We start from the raw sequence: 23,394 nt of genomic DNA, 5'->3' as shown, positions 1-23,394 counted from the left end.
TTTGAGAAATCAGGGCCCAGATTTCTAACCAGGCTCTGGTTAATATTAGCATTCAAAATCATCCGGCACCAGCTCGCCTGCTGAGCGAGTGTCTGAAGAGATGTATGTTGCACTGTGAGGATGAATATCCTAGATCTGGGAGATGAGGTTTAATTTGACAGGCTCATCTGAAAGGTGTTTAATCACCATTGCTGCCATAGTCCAGCATCACACGTCATCCTGATCACAGGACTGCCTACCTGTTAGCAATTTTTACAGCCTTGTAATCCTGTAGACATGAGGTGGGCGAAGCGATCTTCCAACCTTGCATACTGTACTAAACTCCCTGCATCTCCTCCTTCTCATTCTGCAGGTGTCAGTCTTGGCATTATCCTATGAATAGACAACACCCTTGTGCAGTTGAGAATTGTGCATGGATTGTGCATGATGTGCAGTATACTATGACGCATTAAAAGAGCAACGAATGCTATTGGTGCTAATGCTCATTTATTGCATTTTAATGCCTCTGGGTATAAATTTGTGTATTGCTGCACATGGTACAACATCAGTTCCTGACACTGGCATACATAGATCAGCTCAGCAATAAATACAGTAGCAGAATGTAGTAACTGTTTTTTTTATACCAATGGGTTACCTGTTTAACATTAACTGTTAATGTTAAAGTTTAACAAAGAGGAGACAATGAAACTCAGGAAATGTCACTTAGGTCCCTCATGAAGGTCTACCTTTCCCAATTTAGTTTGGTACCTGTTACAAAGCACAACTGACATTTGACCTCAAATGCCATACTTATGTCTTCATTCACAAAAACATATGAAATGTTACAAACGAGAGGAGGTCATTTGGTCAGTCTTGCTAGTTTGGTTGGTGGTAGCTTAAAGGATCCCATAAAGATAATATATTGGCTTAGTTAGTTCCAGGCTCCCATGATCCTTTTGTTTAAAGAAAGGACCCCTGGGGCATATAGCAACTCTGAGTTGACCTAGCTACTGCCTTTTGGGATTTGGAATACCGCATGATCTTTTCTGTTCCAGGCAAAAAATCTGACTCGCTTAATTTGTCTGCGCATGAGACTGCCTTCAGTTAAAAGTTAGTTTGGTCGCTCTCCTTTTTACTGCTCTAGAACAGCAATGTCTTGATGAGTGGTGACTGATGTATACACTGTACTCCAAGTGAAGTCTAATGCATTGTATAATTTAACCTGACACCCCATCGATTCAAATAATACATTCTTCCTATATCAAAGTTTTGTTGGCCATTGTATCGTTTCTCCAAAGTGCCTAGCTGAAGAAAAAAAAAGTTAACCTAAACGATCTTCCTCAGGATTTCTTCTTCCAGTTCGGTGCCACCTGTCAGAAACTTGAATTTTGTGTTTATAGTCCTGCATGTATTAACATACTTTTATCCATTCAGCAGCACAGAATGAAAGACAAACTTTTGTTTCATGTCTGTTTTATCCTCATTCTCTTTTCAAGGCGTTATTTTGAATTCCCACGATTTTCATCGATTTACCTCAAACCAGGTCACTCGCTCTCGCGTCTTAAGCTCATTTTATATCCCTGTAGTGTCGTCCTCCAACAATAGATGGCGATCTAATTATTTTCTGCTTCATATCGCGGGAAACTTTCTCTTTAATTCTGACAACAAGCTTTGACATTGTGGGTTTCCCGAGAAGCTGTTCTGGATAAGGTATAAATGTGCTTGAGAACGTTATGTCTGAATACATTCGTTAAAGTGTATCTGATTAAAGTTTAAAATCAATTTCCTTAATATCAGCGAATATGAGCCGTATATGTGATGCGACTTAAGTGGTGTAAAATATTTTTGTCGCTGTATAAATGTTATTTCAGGTACACAGATAAGTAGGTCGCTATTTTCACACACATGCTTTAGCTTTCTAAAGTCCATTGTATTTGCTTCCGATTATTTTAAAGATAATTAAGCTCTTGCACCGGTAGCATCGCCTGTTCTTAAATTCCTTTCTGAAATGTATGCTAGTGGAACAGCTAATATCAGTATTATTAATTTTATACGTTCATAAATACTATTTCTATGGTGAAAATTAAAATTTATGCAACCTGTACATTGAGCTATAGTAGCATTTTTGTCATAATTGTAAAATGTATTACTAATATAACCTTGAATTTTAAGTGGCCTGACCTTGACTTCCAAGTGTGTTTGCGTCTATATTATTAATTTGATTGAATACAGAAATACGTCTTACATTCTGCAGTACATTGAATTGAAATTTGATTACAGCCATTGCTTGAATTTTGGGCTATCTGTGGTGTACAGGTGATGCAAATTGAAGGTGTCTCATACAGTTGTGTTAGAAATAAAAACAGACTAACGCAAAACAAACTTTTAGATGATGGGACATTTTCTCAACTTTGAAGCACGATATTTCTCAGATAAGGTATTGCAGTCTTGGATGTTAATATTTTACAGTTTTGTTTTTTAATTGCTTTACTGCATATTGATAAGGTAACAAAGTGAACTTGAATACGTTACATTTGCTGGTGGGGAAAAATGATAGTAACAGAAATTAATGATGCACAGCTGCATTTCAGTAATATACAAGTACCTTATTAACCGGTTTCTGTCTCAGCTGCTGATAATACATTACAAATGATAAACTTTCTGGAAGAAGTACATTTGTTTTACTTATTTTTAAATCCCGGAAGGGTAAGAATTAAAGTTTAAAAACATTCCAGAAGTATTTTGCTTTACAACACCAGAAGTCCAATTACTATAATATTTGGTGTATTTCAATATTCGTTTGTAGCCTTTCATAACAAATTAGAGTTACACACATTTGTCTTATGGCGCTACAGAGTTTCATCTGTAGTGAAAACACAGATTTTAAGTTTGGGAGAGAGAAAAGGGTTCTGAGAAATAAGGCTGAGACAGCGATGATCTTATGTTTTAGTTCAGAAGAATGTTGTTTTAGAACAGTATAAATATTAAATGAGCAATAACAATAAGCCAGTGACAGTGTTGGAATGTCCTCGAACCATGTCACAGAACAACTTCCAGGTGAGTGGGATAAGGCCTAACTCTTAGAGAGGTGAGTGTCTCCCAGGCAGGAGCTGTCCTGAAGTGGGTCAATACTGTATGTACAGTAAAACTCTTTGGGATGAAAAGCACGATGTCAGTTCCCGTTCAAGTTGTGAGGTGGCTTTGTGGCGTTTGTGACTCATGGTTTTGTTTGTGAACACCTGCCTCTCGGTGTAAAGAGATTGTGAACCAGCCAGCCCGTCCAACTAGTCCTGATATTTTTAATAAGAATCAAATGCAAATCACTGCACTCAATGCGCAGGTGATTGAAATACCAGACCCACACCATTCTCAGCGGGAAAAATAAAGTCGCATAAGGGTATCCTCCTATCCGTCTGTGCTGGGTGACATTACTGCAGGAGCTTATTAAGAAACGTATTTGTCGTGAAGGGCTGTCTCATACCTTCACCTGACCTCCCAAGAGAGGAGGTCTTTCACACCTGTGCATAGTGTGCACACATTTATTCATGTGTAGGTTACTCACCTGTGCATCTTGTCCATGCCATCCTGAAACTCACTGGGAGACGGGGACAGTATTGTTAGCATGACGCAGGAGCGGGGAGCTGAGTCAGCTGGCTTGGGCTGCAAAGGAAGCAGTAAAGGTCAATTTAATACTGTGAAGTTGAAAGTAGAAACCAGTTGTCTGTCCAGCCTTCTTTTTTCTACTTTTCACAGTGGATGTAACCTTTACTTGTTCCTAAGCATTATTACCTTATTCATGATTCTTATATTGACATTATTGTTATTTTGAATTGTTTCTTGTTGTCTTTTCATATACATGCTTCCTTAGTTTATGTATTAACGGTTGTTGTGGATCCACAATCATTCCTTATTGTTGTGTTTGTTGTTGTCCTGTCCATTGCACTGTTCCATGTTGGGTTACAGACCCCCCAACCCACCTCTGGTTTTAAATAGATTTTCAGCTATCCATCAGGGGGAGGTACTTAACCGGGCACGCACAGTGTCACAGTCAGTGATAGTTTAGTTCTAGTAAAAAGTGTGAGCCTTTAGCAAGCACACCTTGTCTTTGTGCTGTTCCCCAGTTCAGTTTTTCATAAAGCCTGTTAGGGGTGCATTCTGTGTAATACTAATAGTTTGGCTATTACTTACGTTTCTCCTGTTTTTCTCACTTTTGTAAATATTTTTCTGCAGTGGAACACATTTGTGCACTATGACTGTGGATGCCCCTGTCCTGCAAGGGGGTAGGTTAGTCACATTTACAGGTATTATTCATACCTTAATGGGTCCCATATAAAGCGGTTCTTAAGAGATCTTTTATTTGTCCTATTACACGAGCTTCGTAATAAATCCTTAGACATTGCATATGTAAATTTGTATACACATACCTTAGTTGTGTAGTTTATTGTAAAAAAGGAAGGAAGACTATTGAGCAAGATTAATTTACAGTAACAAGACTTCAGCAAGATTGCCTTATAAGATTAACTGTTGTGAGGTGACATATGCAGAGGCCTAGTCTGTCAAAGCCTATATCTTATGAGAACATCAACTAGGCATCCTTAATCCACAAATGCTGCAGTGAGTGATGATGCCCTCCTTCAGGAGTTTATATTCAGGATTTTAAAGAGGCATGTGGTACTTCAATAAAACTGACTGGAAGATAATCCTCCTAAGTGCTTCCCTTCCCCTCAAACAATCCAGCGTTCTACTTAATGGGTCCCATATAATTATTTACATAATTAGATAATTTAAACCTCATCAAAAATGTTAACAGGAACTTCTAATTAGGTTTGGCCAAATCAACATGGGGTGCATTTTTATTCCAGCCATCAGCATAGCTAGGCCACCCAACAAGGAGATCATTGAAAGAAAGGCTTGTTAACATCTGTGACACATTAGGATGGACTGTATCCTATGGTTAGAGTGTGTGAGGAGCACAGACGTGCGTAGGTTAAATAAATCTTTTGCTTACACTGACAAAAACTCAAACTTAAGAGAGACAGCAGCTTTAATGAAATATATAAGATGTACAAGCAAAAGCTACATTTAGCCTTGTTGTGAAACAGGAATGATTCCATGTTGGTAAGATGGAACAAAAAAAAGTTTTTTCTTGGTTCTCCAGCTCAAATGGGAGTGATATAAAAGGCTATTTACTTCGAGTCTTATTCCACCAGCCGTCTGGTTGTGCTCAGTTTGTGCTTTTTTTCCCTAAACCCACCACCATCCCCCCCAACTTTGGACTTTTTTTCCCTCACTCTCTTTTTTTTCTTTCTTTTTTTTTCTGATTAGACAAAAACAAATTCTTACATTCACAAAAACGAATTAAAACACGAGAGAAAAAAAAGATTAATTCAAAAACTTCCTACTGATATTCTTAACATCCATGCCATTCAAGTTTGTCTCTAATGGGCCCCAAACATTCCTATACTCAATAAGTTTCCCCTGTACTGTAAATTATATGAAATCTTTTCAAATTTAACTTGTGATACAGCCAATTTAATCCATTCTTTGTATGACGGTCCTGTACTGTCCACCCATTCACAGTATTATTTTTTAGCAGTAATACAGAGTCAAGAAAGTATTTTTACACTGAATTGCTGCTTTAACCTTTGATAAATCACCAAGGATACATGTAATGGGAGTAAGTGGAATTGAGATATTTAGGTACCTGAGAGCTTTCCCCACTGTGGAGGTTCGAGCTTGAACATTCATTAAATTTTCAAGCTGCATGACATCCCTGAAATTTTCAGCCTCAAAAAAAACATCAGAAATGTAGGCTGACAACAGTTTGACATAGGCCCAGGGGCTCTGCTTGCCTTGAACACAGAACTTGGTGAAAGCCTGGGCGGCCCAGTGGAACATTTTTGAGCAGCAGTATTTATAATCTGCATGAGACGTCAAGTATTCATTTTAGAGTTAACGTGCAGCTTGCTATGCTGGTTGAGAGATGGCAGTGGAAGTGTTGTGGGAGTTATCTGCAGCTGTATGTTTCCAAAAGGCATAAAAAAAGAAGCTCTTTCATTGTGGCTCCTAACTGTGTTACAGGCAGACTGGGCCTGCTGCGGTGCGATGGATCGCCAAGGGCCCCCTGCGAGCACGTCCGCATGTCCTCGACTTGACAAGCCTCCGCGGGGCTCCTCCTACTCCACACTCCTCGGGGGGCTCGTCCCCTTCCCAAGAGTCTTGGCAGCTGATGGCGTAGGTTCAGGCGCTCCTGCAGAAAATGCCGTGCAGCTACCGCGGTACATCAGCAAACCAGAGCTACCGGACACTGGCTGGGACCGAATAAAAGAACTCTTTGACAGGAGGTGAGTATAGTGTAATAATAATAATAATAATAAACTTTATTTTATATAGCGCCTTTAAAGGTGGCTTCTCAAAGCGCTTTACAGGATGACAATAACAATAAATACGAGAATACAACAATAAATAAGAAGAATACACAAGATAAAACACAATTACAATATATAGAGGAGACCGTGGATGGTGGTACTAAGAAGAGCAGAGGAGTGAAGAATGGAACCAGTTAAGTAAAGGCTTTTCTGTAGAAGAGGGTTTTGAGTCTGGATTTGAAGGAGTTTAGAGAGGGTGATATCCTTGGGAAAAGAGTTCCAGAGCTTGGGGGCATAACAGGAGAAGGCCCTGTCACCCATACAATGTAGACGGGCATGGGGGACAGTAAGGAGAGCAGAGTTAGAAGAGTGAAGGTTGCGAGGTGGGGAGTAGGGCGATAGGCTCCAGGGTTCTCGCTTGCTGTCTCGAAATTGTGCAGTGATTTTTTTAACAGTCCACAGCACTGTCTAAGACACTGAGTTCAGTGACCACAAAGACGTGGAGTGACTAGATTGAATGGGTAACAGTTTTATGGTGAAACCTATAAGCTGGGTACCAGTGAAGTAATAAAAATAATAAAAACAGCAGAATATAGTATGATTCTGACAGTATTCCGTACTCGGTCGTGGTGTTTGTTGCTGAGGATCAGAACCATAAACTTCTCAGGAAATGAGTAAAAGTTTCCTTGGATGTAAACGCTTGCATAAGTCTCTCTTGTGCTGCACAGTTGCTTTTGACTCTACCACTGAAGAGAATTCGTAGTAAATAAAACATCTGTTTTGTAAAGTAATAGTTTCATTAAAATATAACTTGAATATAAAATTAAATTAGATTTAATCTTAAGTCATATTGTTTGTAACTTTAATTAATCATAATTTGTTTCATTATGCAGTAGTTACTGCCTGGCCCATTATAGATTCAGTTACCAAAGCCGTTACAAGTCTTTAAAACGCCACTTCAAGGACCACTTGTGGAATACGTTAATTCCTGTGCAGTACCTGTGTAATGTACAGTACTGTACTTTATTAAAACATGCCGAAAACTGAATATCTGCATAGCTGGTATGAGCAGCTGAAAATGGTCTTTTCTGAATGAACACGTTCATTCTCTGATCACCATTGTTAACTCCAGAAGGTCCTTTAAAGGGAACTGCAACACTATTTTTATATTTCGGGGTTAGAAAGAATCAGCATTGATGAGTGCATTTCAAACCACAATAAAAGTTAAATTTACATCACAAAATAGACAACATTTCCAGGTATGTGCAACACCATATTCTGAGATTCGGAATGAGGCAACAAAACGTCTGGTGATTTGATATTAATTCGTAAGCAGACATGTTTATAAAGGAAAGGAGAAGTATATTCTGTACTAAGGTTTTGATATTTAACTCGTTTCCAGGAGTACAGATCTCCCTGCTTATTTGTGTATTTTGTGATTTCTTCTATGCATTGGTTTTGGTGTTTATAACACGTAGTGCCTGCTGTGACAGCAAAGGTTTTCACTAGACCTCTGGTTCCAGCATTAGAAATAGAACTGCTCTGGTTCCTTAGAGCTCAGCACCGGTGTTGAGCACAGCAGTATCTCGGAGAGCCCCTGTCCAATGCAGTGCACCTGTTTTGCAGCGAGATGCAGGCCTACCCTGAGGAGATTCTCAATATCGTGAAGAGTGGGTTAACGGCAGCAGTGGTGGGGATGGTTTATGGAGGGATCCCAGCCGCCAGACAGGCTAGAGAGCACTTCATCCAGCAGAGCCAGGCGGAGGTCTATCGCCACCAAGTGGAGGCCGTGGTAAGGTTTCTGACTGGAACTCAGGCTAAAGGATCTGGACTCACTTGAAGCAAAACGTGAAGTACAGTAACTTACACATCAGACTCCCCAGGCCATTAATATGACTTCTGCACAATTTCATAAACAGGCTCGCTTCCCTTACCAGTGTTTACTGTGTTATATGCTCTGGTTTGAGCACTACTACCCTTCAGTAGTAAGGACACAATACCGTAAGTGTATTTAGTGTTAAAGGAAGTGATGCACTTCCTTTGCTATGTAATTGCAGTAGCACTTGACATTTCATGAGGGACAGAATAAAAAGAGAAGGAAAGAAATAAATTTTTCCATCACAACTCTCTGCGGTACACCCCCGTCATTGCTGATTGTTTTCTTTTTTAAGGACATTTGCCTGCAAGGGTTTTTAACTGAAACCCAGAAGCTTTGAGAGGCAGGTGAAGTTGGTGTTCTGTGTGGTATATTTCAGCTAAGTTAGACTCTGGCTCACTCTGCCACCCTGTGGCAAAAATAAGTGAAGTGATTCACAAATAGGTGGGAGGCATTTAGTTTTTACCAGGTGCTCCAGTTTCCTACTACTTTCCAAAAACATGCTGGTAACTTTAATTTGTGTCTCTCAATTGTCCCTGAATTTCTGTGTGCATTCCACAAGCCTTAACATGAATAAGCACTAACTTTCTAATAATGGTTGGAATTAAGATTTTGTTTCTAGCTGACTCCAAATCCTTTAAGATTTCTTCTTTGTGGAAGTTCTTACAGGTAATTTCTGACTATGTCATGTTTAGGGTGCGAGTTACTTACAGCACACATCCCGTCTAAAATTGTGTATTTATGGCAACCAGTATATTCTCGCTTTGTTGTTTTATGATCTCCACACGTGTTATCTGTTTAGGTTAGATACAGACTGGAAGTTCTGGGCCTGAGCTGAGGGTGTCATTCACTTGTAATGAAATAAAGAGCAATCTGTGGCTGATGTGTTCTTGTTCCTGTTTCCTTGGAAGAGGTCGGCCCATAACGCGGCGATCCGCGGATTTATCAGGTTTGGCTGGCGCTGGAGCTGGAGGGTTGCGGCCTTTGTCACATTGTTCAGGTGCGTACGCCGTGAGTCATAAGGGAGAGGATAACTCCATTCCGCGGAGGCGAAAGATGCGTGGGCTGTGCAGCAGTAAGCTTTAATCTTTTCCCCTTTGTTACGTTATTTTGTTTTGAAAGTCATTGTGCAGAAGAAACTCCTAGGATCTTAGGACCTTTATCATTTTCTCTAATTTTCCTTTACCATCACCTTTTATTCCAGGAATCACAATGCTACATTTTTACCTCCCCAGGTCAGAACATGATGTTTGAATTGCACCATGGTCTCATGAGTTTGCTTTAATATGTCTGATGATTTGCATGCCTTAGAAACACACACATGGGCACAAAGCACCTGCAGAGCACCTGCCTGCAGAAGGAGGCAAAAGACCTGTTCATAGAGAGAGAACTTTTACCCAGTAACGTCACACCATATAAGGTTAAAATGCAAAAATGTTAAAAATGAAATCCCTTTAGAAAAAAACAAGCTGCTGGTTGAGAGCCAAGTGCCTGTAACGTGCTGTCCTGTCGGGCCGTTTGAAGAGAGTGGGAAATGACAGCAGTGTAAGACTCAGCAGGTCTCACAAGCACGGCTTTGTAGCACGAAAAGCTTTATGATTTTTTTTTCCTTTAGCTATTTAAAGAGATACAGACGTCTACACTGTCAGTTCCTCCTTTTTAGGGAATCTTTGTTACAGAAATGTCAGACATCTTGTCATCCAAATGAATGATGGCATTTAATGTTACAACATCATTAAATCAGCCCCTCTGTTTTCATTGTATTTACCACATTCCCTGGTCATTTGTAATGTGGAGCAAAGGGTGATACTTGATGTGTGTTCTTACTGTACATCCTAGCCTGACCAAAAGTCAGACTGCATGATGCCATTTTAATGATTATAATTATTTTATTTCTTTGAAATAATGTTTATAGTTTAATTAAAATAGAAGATTTGGATTGTATTTTTGTTCCTGATACATGTATAAACCTGCAGAGTTAAACCTCTTCTCTTTCTTGTTATTTCAGCACGGTGAGCACTGGTTTGTCTGTTTACAGAGATAAAAACAGCCTGAGTCATTATTCTGCTGCAGGAGGTGGGTAGAAATAAAGTTCAGTATGACAGTAGATAATTTTATTCTGTCGTCCTCAAATTGATTTTTTTTAAAGATCATTTTTCTCTCTTTAGCAATTACAGGGGGCTTGTTTAGGCTGAACATGGGTTTGAGTGGCATGCTGGCATGCAGTGCCATTGGGGCAGTCCTTGGGTGAGTAGTCACACTGGCTAATGAGTAGGACAGACAGTGTTTGTCTGCTGTTCCACTGGTTCCCACTGAACAGCAAATGATTTTTAGACTCAGCTAGACACAGATTTATGTTTCCGGATTTTTTTTAACGGATGGACTCAATTAAGGCAGGGATCTCTTTAATTCGCACAGACTTTTCTCCACTCACTTTTGAGATAGTGTACTTTTGCTAGAGATGCTAATAGAGATTTTCAAAATATCAGTCATCGACATGTTTAACTAATTTCGATCCAGTGTACAGTAAGTGACACTGCCATGTTCAAACCAGTACAAATGTTAACAGGAGAGGCACTTTTCTTATGGCCATTAAACAGTTTGTACAGTATATTTGGTGTGAAGTTCTGATGAATGCCATTCAACACATTGTTTCCTTCTATCTCTTGCTCACTAAATTATTAATACTGTTTTGTCTCTTGCATGTGTAAATCACTTATTCTGTGAAGTCCCTACATTTATGCCTTGGGTTAAGTAACCACTTAGTCTTAAGTGATCATTTTGGAACTGTAATCATTGTGATGAGAATACCGATACTGTGTCTGTTAATGTAGAGATCGAGTCCATTGTACTGTAAGAAGTTGTATGAATATGTTCCACATTTGATTTTTAGCTGCAGTGTTATCTCTGGTTTTAAATGTAGTTTATTATTGTGGACGATCCATACAGAGTTTGCATGTATTTTGGCTAAACAAAGTGGATTTTTAAGTTTTTTTGGAAGGTAATTGTCCTAACAACACTACATAAACAAAACAGCCTATTAACAGAAGTAACAAAATCCTCCCATTATATCATTTTCATCTGCTGGAACCCTGGTGGTTGTTGTTCACGTGTGCTAAGGGAGGCAGAAAGGCTCAGCAGGGGTCCTGGAAACAGCGCGCCGTCTCCTGGGATTCGTGGCTGAGGGCTCTGGGCCGGCCCGGCCCACTGCAGCTCTGTCCCTGATGGCATGCAGCTGCCCACAGCCTCTTCTCCCCCAGCCTGGAGGAGCTGTGTGCACTGTGGCAGCCAGCTGCTCGCCCCACACCTCCTGGCTCACAGCTGCACCTCTGGCCCCGCAGTGCTTACTCAGCGTTCTGTGCCCCCCAGACACCAAATTAAGCCACACCACACACCCTCGTCTTCCGGGCAGTCCCCAGAAACGAGCCCATCTGTGGGGCAGAAGGCTACATTCTGCTGGGGGAGCAGCTGCTGCCCTGACAGAGCTGCACAGGAGTCGGGAGAGTTTTTTTCCCCCTCCCCCCCAGACTGTGTTTTGTCTTCTCCAGCCACAGTGAGGGAGATATAGAGTTTGCTCTTGATGCAGTCCTGTGCTGTGTTTTCAACTCAGCTCTGAGTCAATCTGTAAGAACAGGAGACAGAAAACTCTTCCCTTTCCTTCACTGATGCAGCTTAGAACTAAACAACAACAAAAGTACATTCAAATCTCTCTTTTGTTTCTGACATACACTCAATAATGCGATTGATTTTTAATTCAATCCAATTAATGGAAACCGACCTAAATACACTTTTGTGAACAAAATTCTTAAATTAAGTCACAGGTGTTCAATAAGTGGGAATATACAGTTAAAGGCTTAGGCTCTAGGCAGAATATGCTTTCTAGGCTGTGGCAGTTAAAGGAAGATATCAGTCTCAGTCCGACATCTCATTTTCTTACTGATTCAGTGGCCCTGAAAAAGAACAGAATTCGGTCAGAAATGAAAATAACATTCTCTGTTGCCATCAGTTTGTCTTCCTGAATACCACTTAAAAGGCCAAAAGACCTTGAAGAGAACCTGAACCCTGTAAAGATGTGTCCTTCAAGTAATTGTATCAAAGTGCTGAATGGCTGGAACCTTAAATGTGTAAGCAGAAGCAACAGTTGTAAAGGCTGCACTATTAAAGTCGATCTGCAATCCCAAATTCTCTTACCAGAATTAAATCTTGGTTAAAAAACATTAATGATATCACAAAATTTTACAAATTAAGAATTAAGCACAAAATCGTGAACTTAGTGAAAGTACTATAAGTTGCCATGTTGTCCCTAGCTACTAGTTATTCAACACACATTTCACCACAGAAATGTTCCAATGTGAGTAAATGCAGAGTTAACAAGTAAGTAGTACTTATGGCAGTAAGTCAAAAGCAATATTTCTATTAGATTAAAAGAGATGTATTCACAAGCCTGCTTGTTTACAATGTAATAGGGCTGACTCACATCACCAGTTTTGGTGCCTCATTCTGAATATGGCACTGAGCATACCTGGAAATGTAATTTGTTTTGCGATGTCAATTAGAGGTTTTACACATCACTGTGTACTTTTGACTTTCATTGTGGTTTTGAAATATATTCAACAGCGTTCCTTCTTTTCTAACCCCGAAATATAAAAATAGCATTGCAGTTCCTCTTTAAATACAATAGGACTTTAAAAAAAGAACAGGAAAAGTTTCCAGCAAATGAATTTGAAAAAAACCCTTTTAGCCCCCGAGCACTTCCTGCTCCCTGTTGTAAGAAGCGTTTTCTTCTCCAGGGTCCCGGCAGGGGCGCTCATGATGGCCGTGCAGAGGCTGACTGGCGAGACTCACCGGGAGCGCAAGAGGAGGGAACGCAGGGAGCTGTACGAGCTCAAGCTGGCTGAGTGGTAGGGAAATGAAACCATTAAAACATTGCAAGTGGAGGTTCAAATACATGCTGATGACATATCTGGTTTTGCGATGCTCTCATCTTAGCTTAGCGTTGCACCGCAAGATCACAAAATAAATCACTTGAATGTGGTACATATTATGGTACAGCGAGTGCAAAAAGGCAGTTTTCTTATGCATCATAAATAAAAATAATAATGCGATAGGTGTCATGGATCTCAATTATATTTGCAAAATGTGTTTTAGTTATTCATAAGTGAAATTTTAAATAACATGGTAAGCAGGTTTGTGCCCAATCTTATCTCGAGACATGAAAAAGGTTTCTTATAAGGAAGTTTTTCGTTCGGCTCCAGAGACATTTTAAATTTTTCAGCAACGCAGTTTTCCAGGTGTTGCACAGCGATGCAGAACAGCATGTGAATTTTAAAGTGCCTCAGAGAACGGCCCCTCTCGCTCTCTTCTTTGAGGATTTTTGATCAAATTAATTTTACCCCTTAAGAAAGATTTTTCCAGCTTCCACAGACATTAACCACTATATTATTTTCTAAGTTGCCCATGATTAAAGCATCTGTTAAGCATATATAGTAATAACTAATAATTTTCGACTGGTGTATGGGCAAGCTGACCGCTGTAGTTTATTGTAAGTTTGTTTTTTACAGGAACCATCTCAGGTGAGATAGATAAAAACTTAATCTTAATCTTGCTGACATACATTGTTGATCACTGCTGATTCTAATGAGCATGTCTGTCAGGCTGTCCGAGAAAAGAGAAGTTGTCATATAATGGTATATATATAAAGGACCTGTATAATTCTTGCTCAAAGAAAAAAATCCTCAACACAGTAAAGGAATTGCGAAAATAAGAAGACTTCACTTTAAAATGTTTTTCTTGAAAGTGTCAAACCTGAAACACTCTTGTTTCTTCCTGCATGATTTTGAAGAGCTGTCACACATAAATGCTTCAAAGCTGAATCTTTCAGACACCTGAACTAATGAAGATAACAGGATTCACATGCAGCTCTGAGAAGTCTTGTCAGTTCTATTTCCCTGTATTTCTCTCTCTTCTTCCAGGAATGCCCGGCTAAATGTGACGGAGGGACTTATTGACGAAATGAGTAAAGTGGAGGACGGTTCCATAGAGACAGACCTGGACAGAATTGAAGAGCTTCTAAACCTTCCCAGAAATGAAGAAGCCTCTGCCAGCAAGTGATTTATATTTTCACTGGGTAACAGTCCAGTGTCCCCCTTTATTTGGTGGGGTTACCTGTTTGGCTCTTTAAGAAGACTTCTTGTCTCATGTTTTCCTCACCTCTTTTTTTGTAACCAACCTATCCTAGGAGAGTTCTCCAGGTATACGACTGAAAGGACATACTGTGGAGGAGCAAGCGTTTCACCTTCATTTTCCTCAGGACTTTGCAAGAACCTTGCTGGAGTTCTGTCAGTAGAGGGAAGGCTGTACAGGAAATGTGCCAACACAAGAAATCCTGTTTACTTGATCCATGGACAGTGGAGAGTGACCAACATTATCCATAATCAATAACAGTGTCACTGCCATTGTCTCACTGGAAGAGAGAAATGGTCAAAGCTCGGTGTGTTTGATTGACAAAGGAGCTTTACATTTTATATTCTTTGTGTAGAATGATCTTGAGAAAAGGACATCAACAAGGAGAAAATAATGGACGTTATACCTGGTGTACTATTACACAGACCAGATATACTGTACATTTTAACAAAGTCACTCTGTACCATTGTGATTTTCTAGCTATTTTAGGCTTTGTAAATGCTAAATTGTCCCTTGTAAAGTACCCTCGCTTCAATGATGTACAAATACTGTAACAAGTGTGAACAATTACAAGAAATTTGTAAAAGAATTATCATTAGATAATGTGGATAAGTGCCATTATTTATCCTCAAGGCAGAAAAAAGACAAAACGATTGAAAACCTATGAAGAGTAAAGAATTGAAAAGTGTTTTAACATTAATGAATTGTTTTTAATTTGTTTTTTTTTGTATGCAGGGGAACTAAAATAGTTATGTGTATATTGCATCAATCAAATTTGTGCGAAAACAAATCCTTGAAAGACAGCAATTAGTCATAAGTCTATCTTCCATAGACCTTTAATTTGAATACAGTCAATAGAAGACATTGCAGGACAGGCAGTGTAATAGCTGGATTCCTAATACATGGGGCAGCACTTTTTTTTTATCTGACACATGCCCTGAGAGGACTGACTCTTCCATCATTTTCAGCTGAATATGAAATGACAATTTTTTTTTGTAAATAAGGTAGGGTGTCTGGATCTTATGGGTTGTATCTCAGTGTAGGAATAGTTCTAGGTTGTGTCTAATTTGTTCTAGGATGAATCTCATTAGTTTGGATTGGCTGTTATGGCTGTACATTTCAGTGGAATACTGTATGTTGAATTGCAGGTACAGGTTTCTGCATTTAATGCCGATTTAGCAAAGGAACAATTAACAATTCAGTGGTTTGTGGGAGCACTTTGCCACACACCAGCTCTGCAAATGCCATCACAAAGAGGAAGCTAGAAGATGCAGCGATTAAGAAAAAAAGGACTTCCCAGTACCCCCAGGGAGCTTCAGACTTGTAAATCGCTTTGATTAAGGCCTTGATAGACCAGAAGCTGCAAACCGCTTGCTTATGGCAAACTGCGGATTAATTTCTAGATGGGGTGGATCTCCTTTAGGTAGAAGAAAGAAGTGCTAAGTGCTGGGTTTACTATTTGCAATTAGACGATGTGTTTAAATTGCTTAATCTACTTGTGCCCTGTCCATTTGACTGAAGCCTCAAAATCTCTGTTACAGAGCTTATAATCTTGAAGAACACCTCTAATTGAAACCAGAAGGGCACCAAATTTGATCAGTTCATAGACTTTGAACAAATTCCATGTGAAGGCATTTCAACTTGTGTCAATGGGAATATATTGGACTAAAAAACTTAACTGATCTGCAAATGATAAAAAATGAAGAAGCAATCTGACTGATCATTTACTATACTTCAAGTCAACATTTCCCCTGTGCGCCTCTCAGATTCTAGAAGAACATTTGGAAAGAGAGATGCAGTAAAGCATTTTTATAAAATGCCAGTAAACGCGTACGTGATCCGCAAAGGAAAGCAAATAAATGTTCCAGTGTTTAAGTGGGGGATTTTCCTGGTTTAGCTAGTCTGACCAGTGAGAAGTTTAATGAGGCCATTGTTGTCATAGAAAAGGTAAACAATAGAATTGAATTTGGTTCCAAAACTGCTAGGAAATAATGAGTCTGCTTTTCTTCCATTCTGTTGCTGGTCAGTCAGCACAGGTGACTAAAGACTTAAAGGAACAGCCCAAGAAAGTGGGAGTAAAGTTAATACATGAAATGTCACTGAGCGCTGAAGGAAATAGAGACAAGTAAGCTGGCTAGAATTACTTATTTTATTTAGTTGGTAGGATCTAACACAAAATAAATAGATCAAGAATTGACATTCTGAATATTACAGTGCATTACAGTAACTCTGCTGCATGAAGTTACAGAATGCTGTCTTTTAGAAAGAATAATCACTGTGTTCATGGGATAGAGAGAAAATTCATGTCTGCTTGAGTTTTCTTTTTTGTAGTACACTATTTACATGTACTGCAAATGGAATACAAAGATATGATGTCCAGTGATCCAAAACATGTTTATATTCAGTTTTCTGAGACTTGATGTTCCTCCAGGACTGGGGTTGGAAACCGCTAACATAGGATTAACAAATGGCTAATGTTTTCAGGAGCCATATTCTTTTAGAGGTGAACAGTAATAGGGGTATTTTGAATTTTTTTTAGAGCGTAGATTCAGAATGTAGATTCACTGCAAGGAAGCTAAAACATTATAAACAGTTTTAGCTTAGTTTTTAGTTTAGTTTTAGTTAAGAACCAAGCACATAAGTTCTGAATATATCACAATTTATTTACATGTTTGTCAGTACAGCAGATACAGTATTACAATAATCAAGCCTGTGAAAGACAAAAGTATGTGTATTTGATGATACAAGGATATGTTGCAATATTTTAAAGGTGTCAATTTCATCCTTGTATGTGCATGTCTTGCACATGAGCCTCAAATGCAAGACTCAAATTAAAGATGATACCAGGCTTCCTGACCTGAGTACTTGGACTGATTCCAATAGAATCACCTGTAAATTTAAGTTGTTAGAGTTTCAGAGTTGTTGACGTGAGTCAATCAGCATAACCTCCATTTTGTTGATCAAAAAACATTTTATTACATCTGTTTCATAACATCATCTAATCAGTGTGAAAAGGCAGAGAGTCCCATTAGGTCAGATTGCATGCTAACAAATTTGAATGTAATCAACACAGGAATGAAAACTGATACCATACCTGTGACAATTACCTGACACATACCATACCTGTAACATGTACAGACCAAATAGAATGGGACCAAGAACAGAGCCCTGTGGGACGCCAGATATGGCCAAATTGAACAAATTGTTTTCTATCGGATAAGAGTTAAACCAGGAATAAGTCATTCCAGTAATACCATCAACCCTCTCTAATCTGTTCAGCAAGATGGTATGATCAACAGCAACCAGAATCTGCAGATCATTAGCAACCCTAAGAAGACTTGTTTCAATGCTATGCATTTATCTGAACATTATATTTCAGATAAATCATTATATTTCTTACATTTTATTTGCAGATAAATTATCTTGTAGGTGAACAGCAATAGCCCATTCTAGAAACTTTGCAAAATAAATGGTAAAGTAGGTTAGATATGACTACCAATTGTTGAGCAGGCCTGTGTCTATTTACGCCTTTATTAACAAGCAAGAACTGCAAAATTAACCACATATGGAGCAATTCCAGATCTTAATGAATCATTAATGGTAAGTAATATTGGATAGAGAAATACATTTTTTTTAAGACGGAACGTGGAAGAACATGTAAGAAAAATAATCCTTAAAATGAAATCCACCATATTCCTGGGATGTTTTGCAGTTTTTGCAGGTGACCTGGAGTGTAATGGTTGGTTCAGCTGAACTGGTGTTGAGAAGGTCTTTGGAATTTGAAGTGGTGCTAAGAAGCTATATACCCATAATACACATAATGACTTATTAATTGCGTATTTTGTCCATCCATTTTCTAAACACTTCATCCAGTTCAGGGCTGCAGGGGAGCTGGAGCTTCAGCAAACAACGGACAAAGGCGGGGTAAACCTTGGATGGGACGCCAGTCCATTGCAGGGCACACACAAGGTCCAATTTTCCAATGAGCCAATTAACCTACTAGTATGTCTTTGGACTGTGGGAAGAAACCAGATGACTCAGGGAAAACCCATGCAAACACTTGGAGAACATACAGACTCCATATAGACTCCATGAAATAACACCCAGGGCACCAACACCGTTGGGCAACGCATACCACTGTGCCACCCTGCATATTTTGTCTTGGTAGAAAATACAAACACATCCTCCTGTTCAAGATATGCAAAATATGTATTTTATATGGGATGCATATGTTGATCAAAAGACAAAAATAACATATACAGGAATACATATTTTATAATCACAAAGCTAACTTTCAGTCATGGTGGACTTCTTAGTATTAATTTAGGTTAGCAAGTCTAGAACTATATGCTAATTGTGTTTTTGAAACTAACCCCTATGAGACATCCGAGAGTAAGAGAACTGTTCCACCAGAACTGGAGTTTCAAAAAACTGAGAGCAAAGTGCAAATGCACTCCTCTTGCAACAGTGTGACAAGATACACAAGCCTGATAATATCATATCACCTATTCAGCTATACCTGAGCAGTTTCCACAGGAAGAGCAAAAAGACTGGCCTGTGGCCATTCCTAGTCAAGTTGAGATGAATGGGCCAAATGGCCTTCATTTGTTCATGACCTTTCCTAAGTTCTTACACAGCAGGTGTCTCGTGCGATCACCATGGTTGGTTACAGGTTCGATGGAGTTATACTGTAACATCAGAAAACAGGCTTGAGCAACATTATAAAAATGCTACCCTTTATCATATTTAGCATGTTTATGGTATTCTGTAATCTCAAGGCACCTACAGTATGACAAACAACGAGATGTACACATTTAAATACAAACAGTTAATCAAAATTAAAAGATAGTGTATAAAAAGAGTTTTAAGGTAGGATGTGAAAGTGCTGACAGACTTGCATGATCCCATATGAGCTTGGAGATGGATCCAGAGTGTTGGAGCACCAGAGCAGAAAGCCTGGTCTCCCAGTGTTCACATCCTCTTTGTGGGAACTGGAAGAAGTCCAGAGTCTGAAGAGAGCAAGCAATGTCTATCTATTATAGGGAGTAGAGTAGAGAGAATAGAGGAGTTTATTGCCATATGTACATTGGACAGCAATATGTACATAAAATTCTTATTTGCGATGATCTCTCGGGACACGCACAGTACAACAGACAACACCACACAATGTAGACAGTACATTACAAACATAATTAATAATAATAATTCATTATTATTAATAACATTTAGAACAATAAATATGTTTGCAGAAATATAAATAAGTAGTCGTGGAAGAAAAACATGGTAGACCATGCAAAAAGTGCATATTGCAGAAGTGAATTGAGTCTGAGGATTTGTACTTAGCTGTGTGGGTACTGCAGTTACCACTACCAGTTACCATTTCACAGATGTAGTCAGATGTAGAAGGTGCTTAAGGTGCTTGGCTGTTTTATGAAAATTGTATTCTGAAATACAGTATAAGAAACGTAAAATAGGTAATGTGTTTGTGCGAGTTCTGTATATGCTTGAACCTGTTAAAAACGTTTGCCAATATATTTGTATACAATAACATGCACTGGATTAGAGTGAAGCCTGGAAAAAAAAAATGCAGGTACAGTGTTAGCTACCATCCATTAAAGATTGATTTTTAACACTTCTTATAGCTATTCATCACTTATCTTTGTAACACCTGAGAACGTACAAATCTTCATTTTAATTGTACCCTTAAGAAGTACAGGAATTTGCAAAACCCGGAAAACAATGAACATTTTAATTTGCACGCATACATTCCACACTGTACATTCATTAAAAGGTATTGGATTACTGAACTAAATAGCTGCTTGCATAATACTGTTCTGTTTAATTCTTTCAATGCACAAATCGTGCATTCCATAAGAAGAAAGAAGTCCTGCCCATGGATGGTGTCTCACAGGTTTGACACCTGAAGTCACAGTTGAGCTCACTGGCTGGGTTGTTAACAAATTAGCTCTACGCAGCACCTGGAAGCACTGCATGTAAGTATTAAATCTTGTCTCCTTTTATCAAACAGGGTACATGGTGCTTATGCAATGTAATTACAGATGTAGACTGTGCACTCTTCAGTAACAGCATGTGGGTTCATTTGCTGAAAGAAAGTTTCTGCTCCTGAAGATTTACGGTATCTGTTTTTCATCTTTGTTGCTTCAGTCTCGTCCTTCTTTAAAAGTATTCGGAGTGATGTTTTAGAATTGAAGTTTCTGTTAAAATCAGTATTTTATTTTCTTAAGAAGACCTTTAGAGTTTTAAGTATTTTTATCACTATTTTGTAAGTCCTTTCTGGTGCTTTAAAATGAGGCTTTATACAGGAACTCCACTCCACTCCCGATATACTGTAATCAGAGGCATTGTTGTCAGTATGGCCAGAATTTATGCGTTTTTTTTAAAAGGATTTAAATTTTTTCATGACCATATTTAATTACAGAAATACTATCAAAAAGAACTATCAAAAGAATCTGTATTTGTGAAGTAAAATTAAAAACAAGTTACAGACAAAATTATTTGGCAAAAGAGTTCCCTATATCATTGATCTTTTTGAAGTTTGGGAATTCAGCACTTACAATACTGTATGTCTCTCAGTATCTATGAATACAATTAATGACAGTATGGCTATAATAAACATAGTTTAATTTACAAAGTATATTAAATCAAATTTATTACTTATGAGTAACAGCTTTTCAAATAAAGGCCTTTTATTAATTTGTTAGTATTATAACAAATACTATATTTTAACAAGAAAAACATATATACAGTAGCATAAGGCTTACTAACCTCTCTGACAGAGCAAAACTAATCCACATATTTTTTAATAAAGGAAATAAATCTTCTATTACTTTTCCAAAGCAAAAGCATATTATAAACAAATTAAAGAAGTACCTAAAACAGGCCATTTATGCATATTTATACCAGTGTTGAATTCCCTCTAGAAAGAATGAGTAGAAAAATGCATTTTGTTTTTTAGGAACACGTTTTCTAAAGGTTTCTGCAGTTTCTGTTTGCAAAACATAATGCCTGGGACATTCAGCTGTGTCTGGGAATGCCAGAACTTTATAATTATCCTAGGAAGGAATTATCCTACACAAAGATTTGTGGGAGTGTGGAAGATGTTACCATGACTTCTTTCAAGAAAACATCTGGATAAGCTCCTCAGATTTTAGCTCACATTAGCTACCAATTACCAAAAGAACTAAATGGGACAAGTGTGCTCTCATTTGTAAGCTTTGTTATGTACAGTAATTAAGTAATTGAAAAAAATAATCCCCTTTTCTGCTCTTTGCAGCAAGAGCCATGGTGAACAGAACAGAACTGGACTTGCTTCTCTGGCACTTCCTGGAGCAACGCAGAAACTACACGAAGCATGACAATGATGGGCGCTTCAGTGTCTGGAACACCATATACGTGGTCGTCATCGTTGGGATTTTCTTTGGCTTTGTCTTCTTTTCTCTGATGACCGAAAACTTCTCTGAGAACATCAACACGGAGGTGCTGGGGTACTACGAATACTCCAAAAACCTCCAGAAGAAGGGTTTCTTCACAAAGACGAGGCAGATACCTTCCCTGGTCATTGAAAACAGAGCCATTTCCAGTACAAGCAAAACCACTGTGGAAGAGAACAGCTCCACCGTCACGAGCACCAGGACACTTGAGGAGCTGTCCATCACTCAGGTGTAGATCTCGGGGAGGAAGCAACCTGGCAACAGTCTTAGTCTTTGTGTTTTAGTGCAATTTGCTTATGATGCCTATAATTAAATATTGTAATTACTGTAGGCAGAGGTGCAACCAAGCATTTTCTTGTTTTCTGTTAGAGTATGTCTTTTTATAGTGTGCACATTTTCATTATACAGTAGTGACATGTCATATATGATATGTATATAGTAAAGTGCTGCACTTGAATCCAATAAAATAAAAATAGGTATTTCCAGGAGTCTTCTCCTGTGGAGATATGTCAATGTGTTTTCCCTGTATGCAGTAATGTCTTCTTCGATAGACACTGTATAATCTCTTTCCAATTGCCAATATGGAAAAACATTTTCTAAAATATATTGTGGTTTGAATTGTGAAAGCAACTGGCACTTAAAAGAGCTGAAATGTGAGATCTGCTCACCCTTGTTTTTATCAGGCCAGAAAGGGAGCTGTGATCTTCGATCATTGGCTGCCTTGTTCGGTTGTTACCATCGATGTGAGGAATGAAATCTCAGCATCCAGTCAGGCACACCCATGCTGAGTTCCACCTGAAAACCGGTCAGACTGAAACATTTCATCCTGTCACTATTGTTTCTGCTTGGTTATTCATAAATAAGGTAAAATTAACTCTTAAAATCAAAGTCCTGTAAGAATAGGTGCAGTGTTAAAGATTTTTATTGTAAGGATCTAAAGAAGAATACAGTTGCAGGCCATCTTTGTGATGCACAGAAATGTTATTCCTATAAATTTCTCATCAGATTTTCAGAATTATGTTCTTTGTTTTTACTGTCCATGTATATACTGAAGGTGTAGGACTGCAGACAGTAAACAGCTGAATGTTAGAAATACATTTTTTGTCCAGTGATAAAAATAATTAAAGTTTCCAAACTTTCTATGTAATGCAAATATGCTGCAATATCCAGTGTGGGAAAGCTGCTTATTCCAGGTAATAGTAGAGACAACCAGGGATCTCTCCTTAGAGCACAGGATGCAGGACAACATGTACATCACTTACATCTTCCAGACAATACGGGGAAGCAATAAAAAGGGGTACTGTATATGCATTGGTAGGATGTATCGTTAAAAGTGCACAATTTAAATCATGGGAATTTAGATTAAAATTGTACAATGCACTATATGACGTCATTATGAATACTGCACACAATTGTGGTCACCGTGATAAAGAAAAAACAATGTTGCTCCATAATCAGTCCAGAGAAGAGCGACTGGATACATCCCTAAGGGTTTAAGGGAATGTCCTGCACTGACCAGTGTTTCCTAATAATGCCT

General features: G+C 38.6%; 2 protein-coding genes across 2 annotated transcripts; both read left to right on the top strand.

The window, feature by feature from the left end:
* Positions 1-1,571: 1,571 nt before the first annotated feature.
* On the top strand, positions 1,572-15,106 carry timmdc1 (translocase of inner mitochondrial membrane domain containing 1). Its single transcript, XM_088601266.1, has 8 exons — positions 1,572-1,689; positions 6,061-6,323; positions 7,974-8,139; positions 9,135-9,223; positions 10,232-10,299; positions 10,392-10,470; positions 13,014-13,124; positions 14,196-15,106. The coding sequence occupies exons 2-8, from the start codon at positions 6,085-6,087 to the stop codon at positions 14,332-14,334; spliced, it is 891 nt and encodes a 296-aa protein (XP_088457392.1). The 5' UTR covers positions 1,572-1,689; positions 6,061-6,084; the 3' UTR covers positions 14,335-15,106.
* Positions 15,107-15,247: 141 nt separating this feature from the next.
* On the top strand, positions 15,248-22,992 carry LOC148676053 (uncharacterized). Its single transcript, XM_088601279.1, has 3 exons — positions 15,248-20,399; positions 21,701-22,086; positions 22,541-22,992. Exons 2-3 carry the CDS (start codon positions 21,709-21,711, stop codon positions 22,643-22,645), a joined length of 483 nt encoding a protein of 160 aa, XP_088457405.1. The 5' UTR covers positions 15,248-20,399; positions 21,701-21,708; the 3' UTR covers positions 22,646-22,992.
* The last annotated feature ends 402 nt before the right edge of the window (positions 22,993-23,394 follow it).

This window comes from Lepisosteus platostomus, chromosome 2 (genome assembly GCF_059453375.1).
Source record: "Lepisosteus platostomus isolate fLepPlt1 chromosome 2, fLepPlt1.hap1, whole genome shotgun sequence".
In the NCBI taxonomy this organism is placed as follows: domain Eukaryota; kingdom Metazoa; phylum Chordata; class Actinopteri; order Semionotiformes; family Lepisosteidae; genus Lepisosteus; species Lepisosteus platostomus.
This window is presented reverse-complemented; position numbering and strand designations above follow the sequence as displayed.

Bases quoted from the DNA above. Each gene is read 5' to 3' on its own strand.
- timmdc1 (XM_088601266.1), top strand. From the start codon at position 6,085: ATGGATCGCCAAGGGCCCCCTGCGAGCACGTCCGCATGTCCTCGACTT. The intron at 8,140-9,134 runs GTAAGGTTTCTG...TTTCCTTGGAAG, and splicing joins GCCACCAAGTGGAGGCCGTG to AGGTCGGCCCATAACGCGGC. The intron at 9,224-10,231 runs GTGCGTACGCCG...TTGTTATTTCAG, and splicing joins GCCTTTGTCACATTGTTCAG to CACGGTGAGCACTGGTTTGT.
- LOC148676053 (XM_088601279.1), top strand. From the start codon at position 21,709: ATGGTGAACAGAACAGAACTGGACTTGCTTCTCTGGCACTTCCTGGAG. The intron at 22,087-22,540 runs GTGTAGATCTCG...TGTTTTTATCAG, and splicing joins AGGAGCTGTCCATCACTCAG to GCCAGAAAGGGAGCTGTGAT.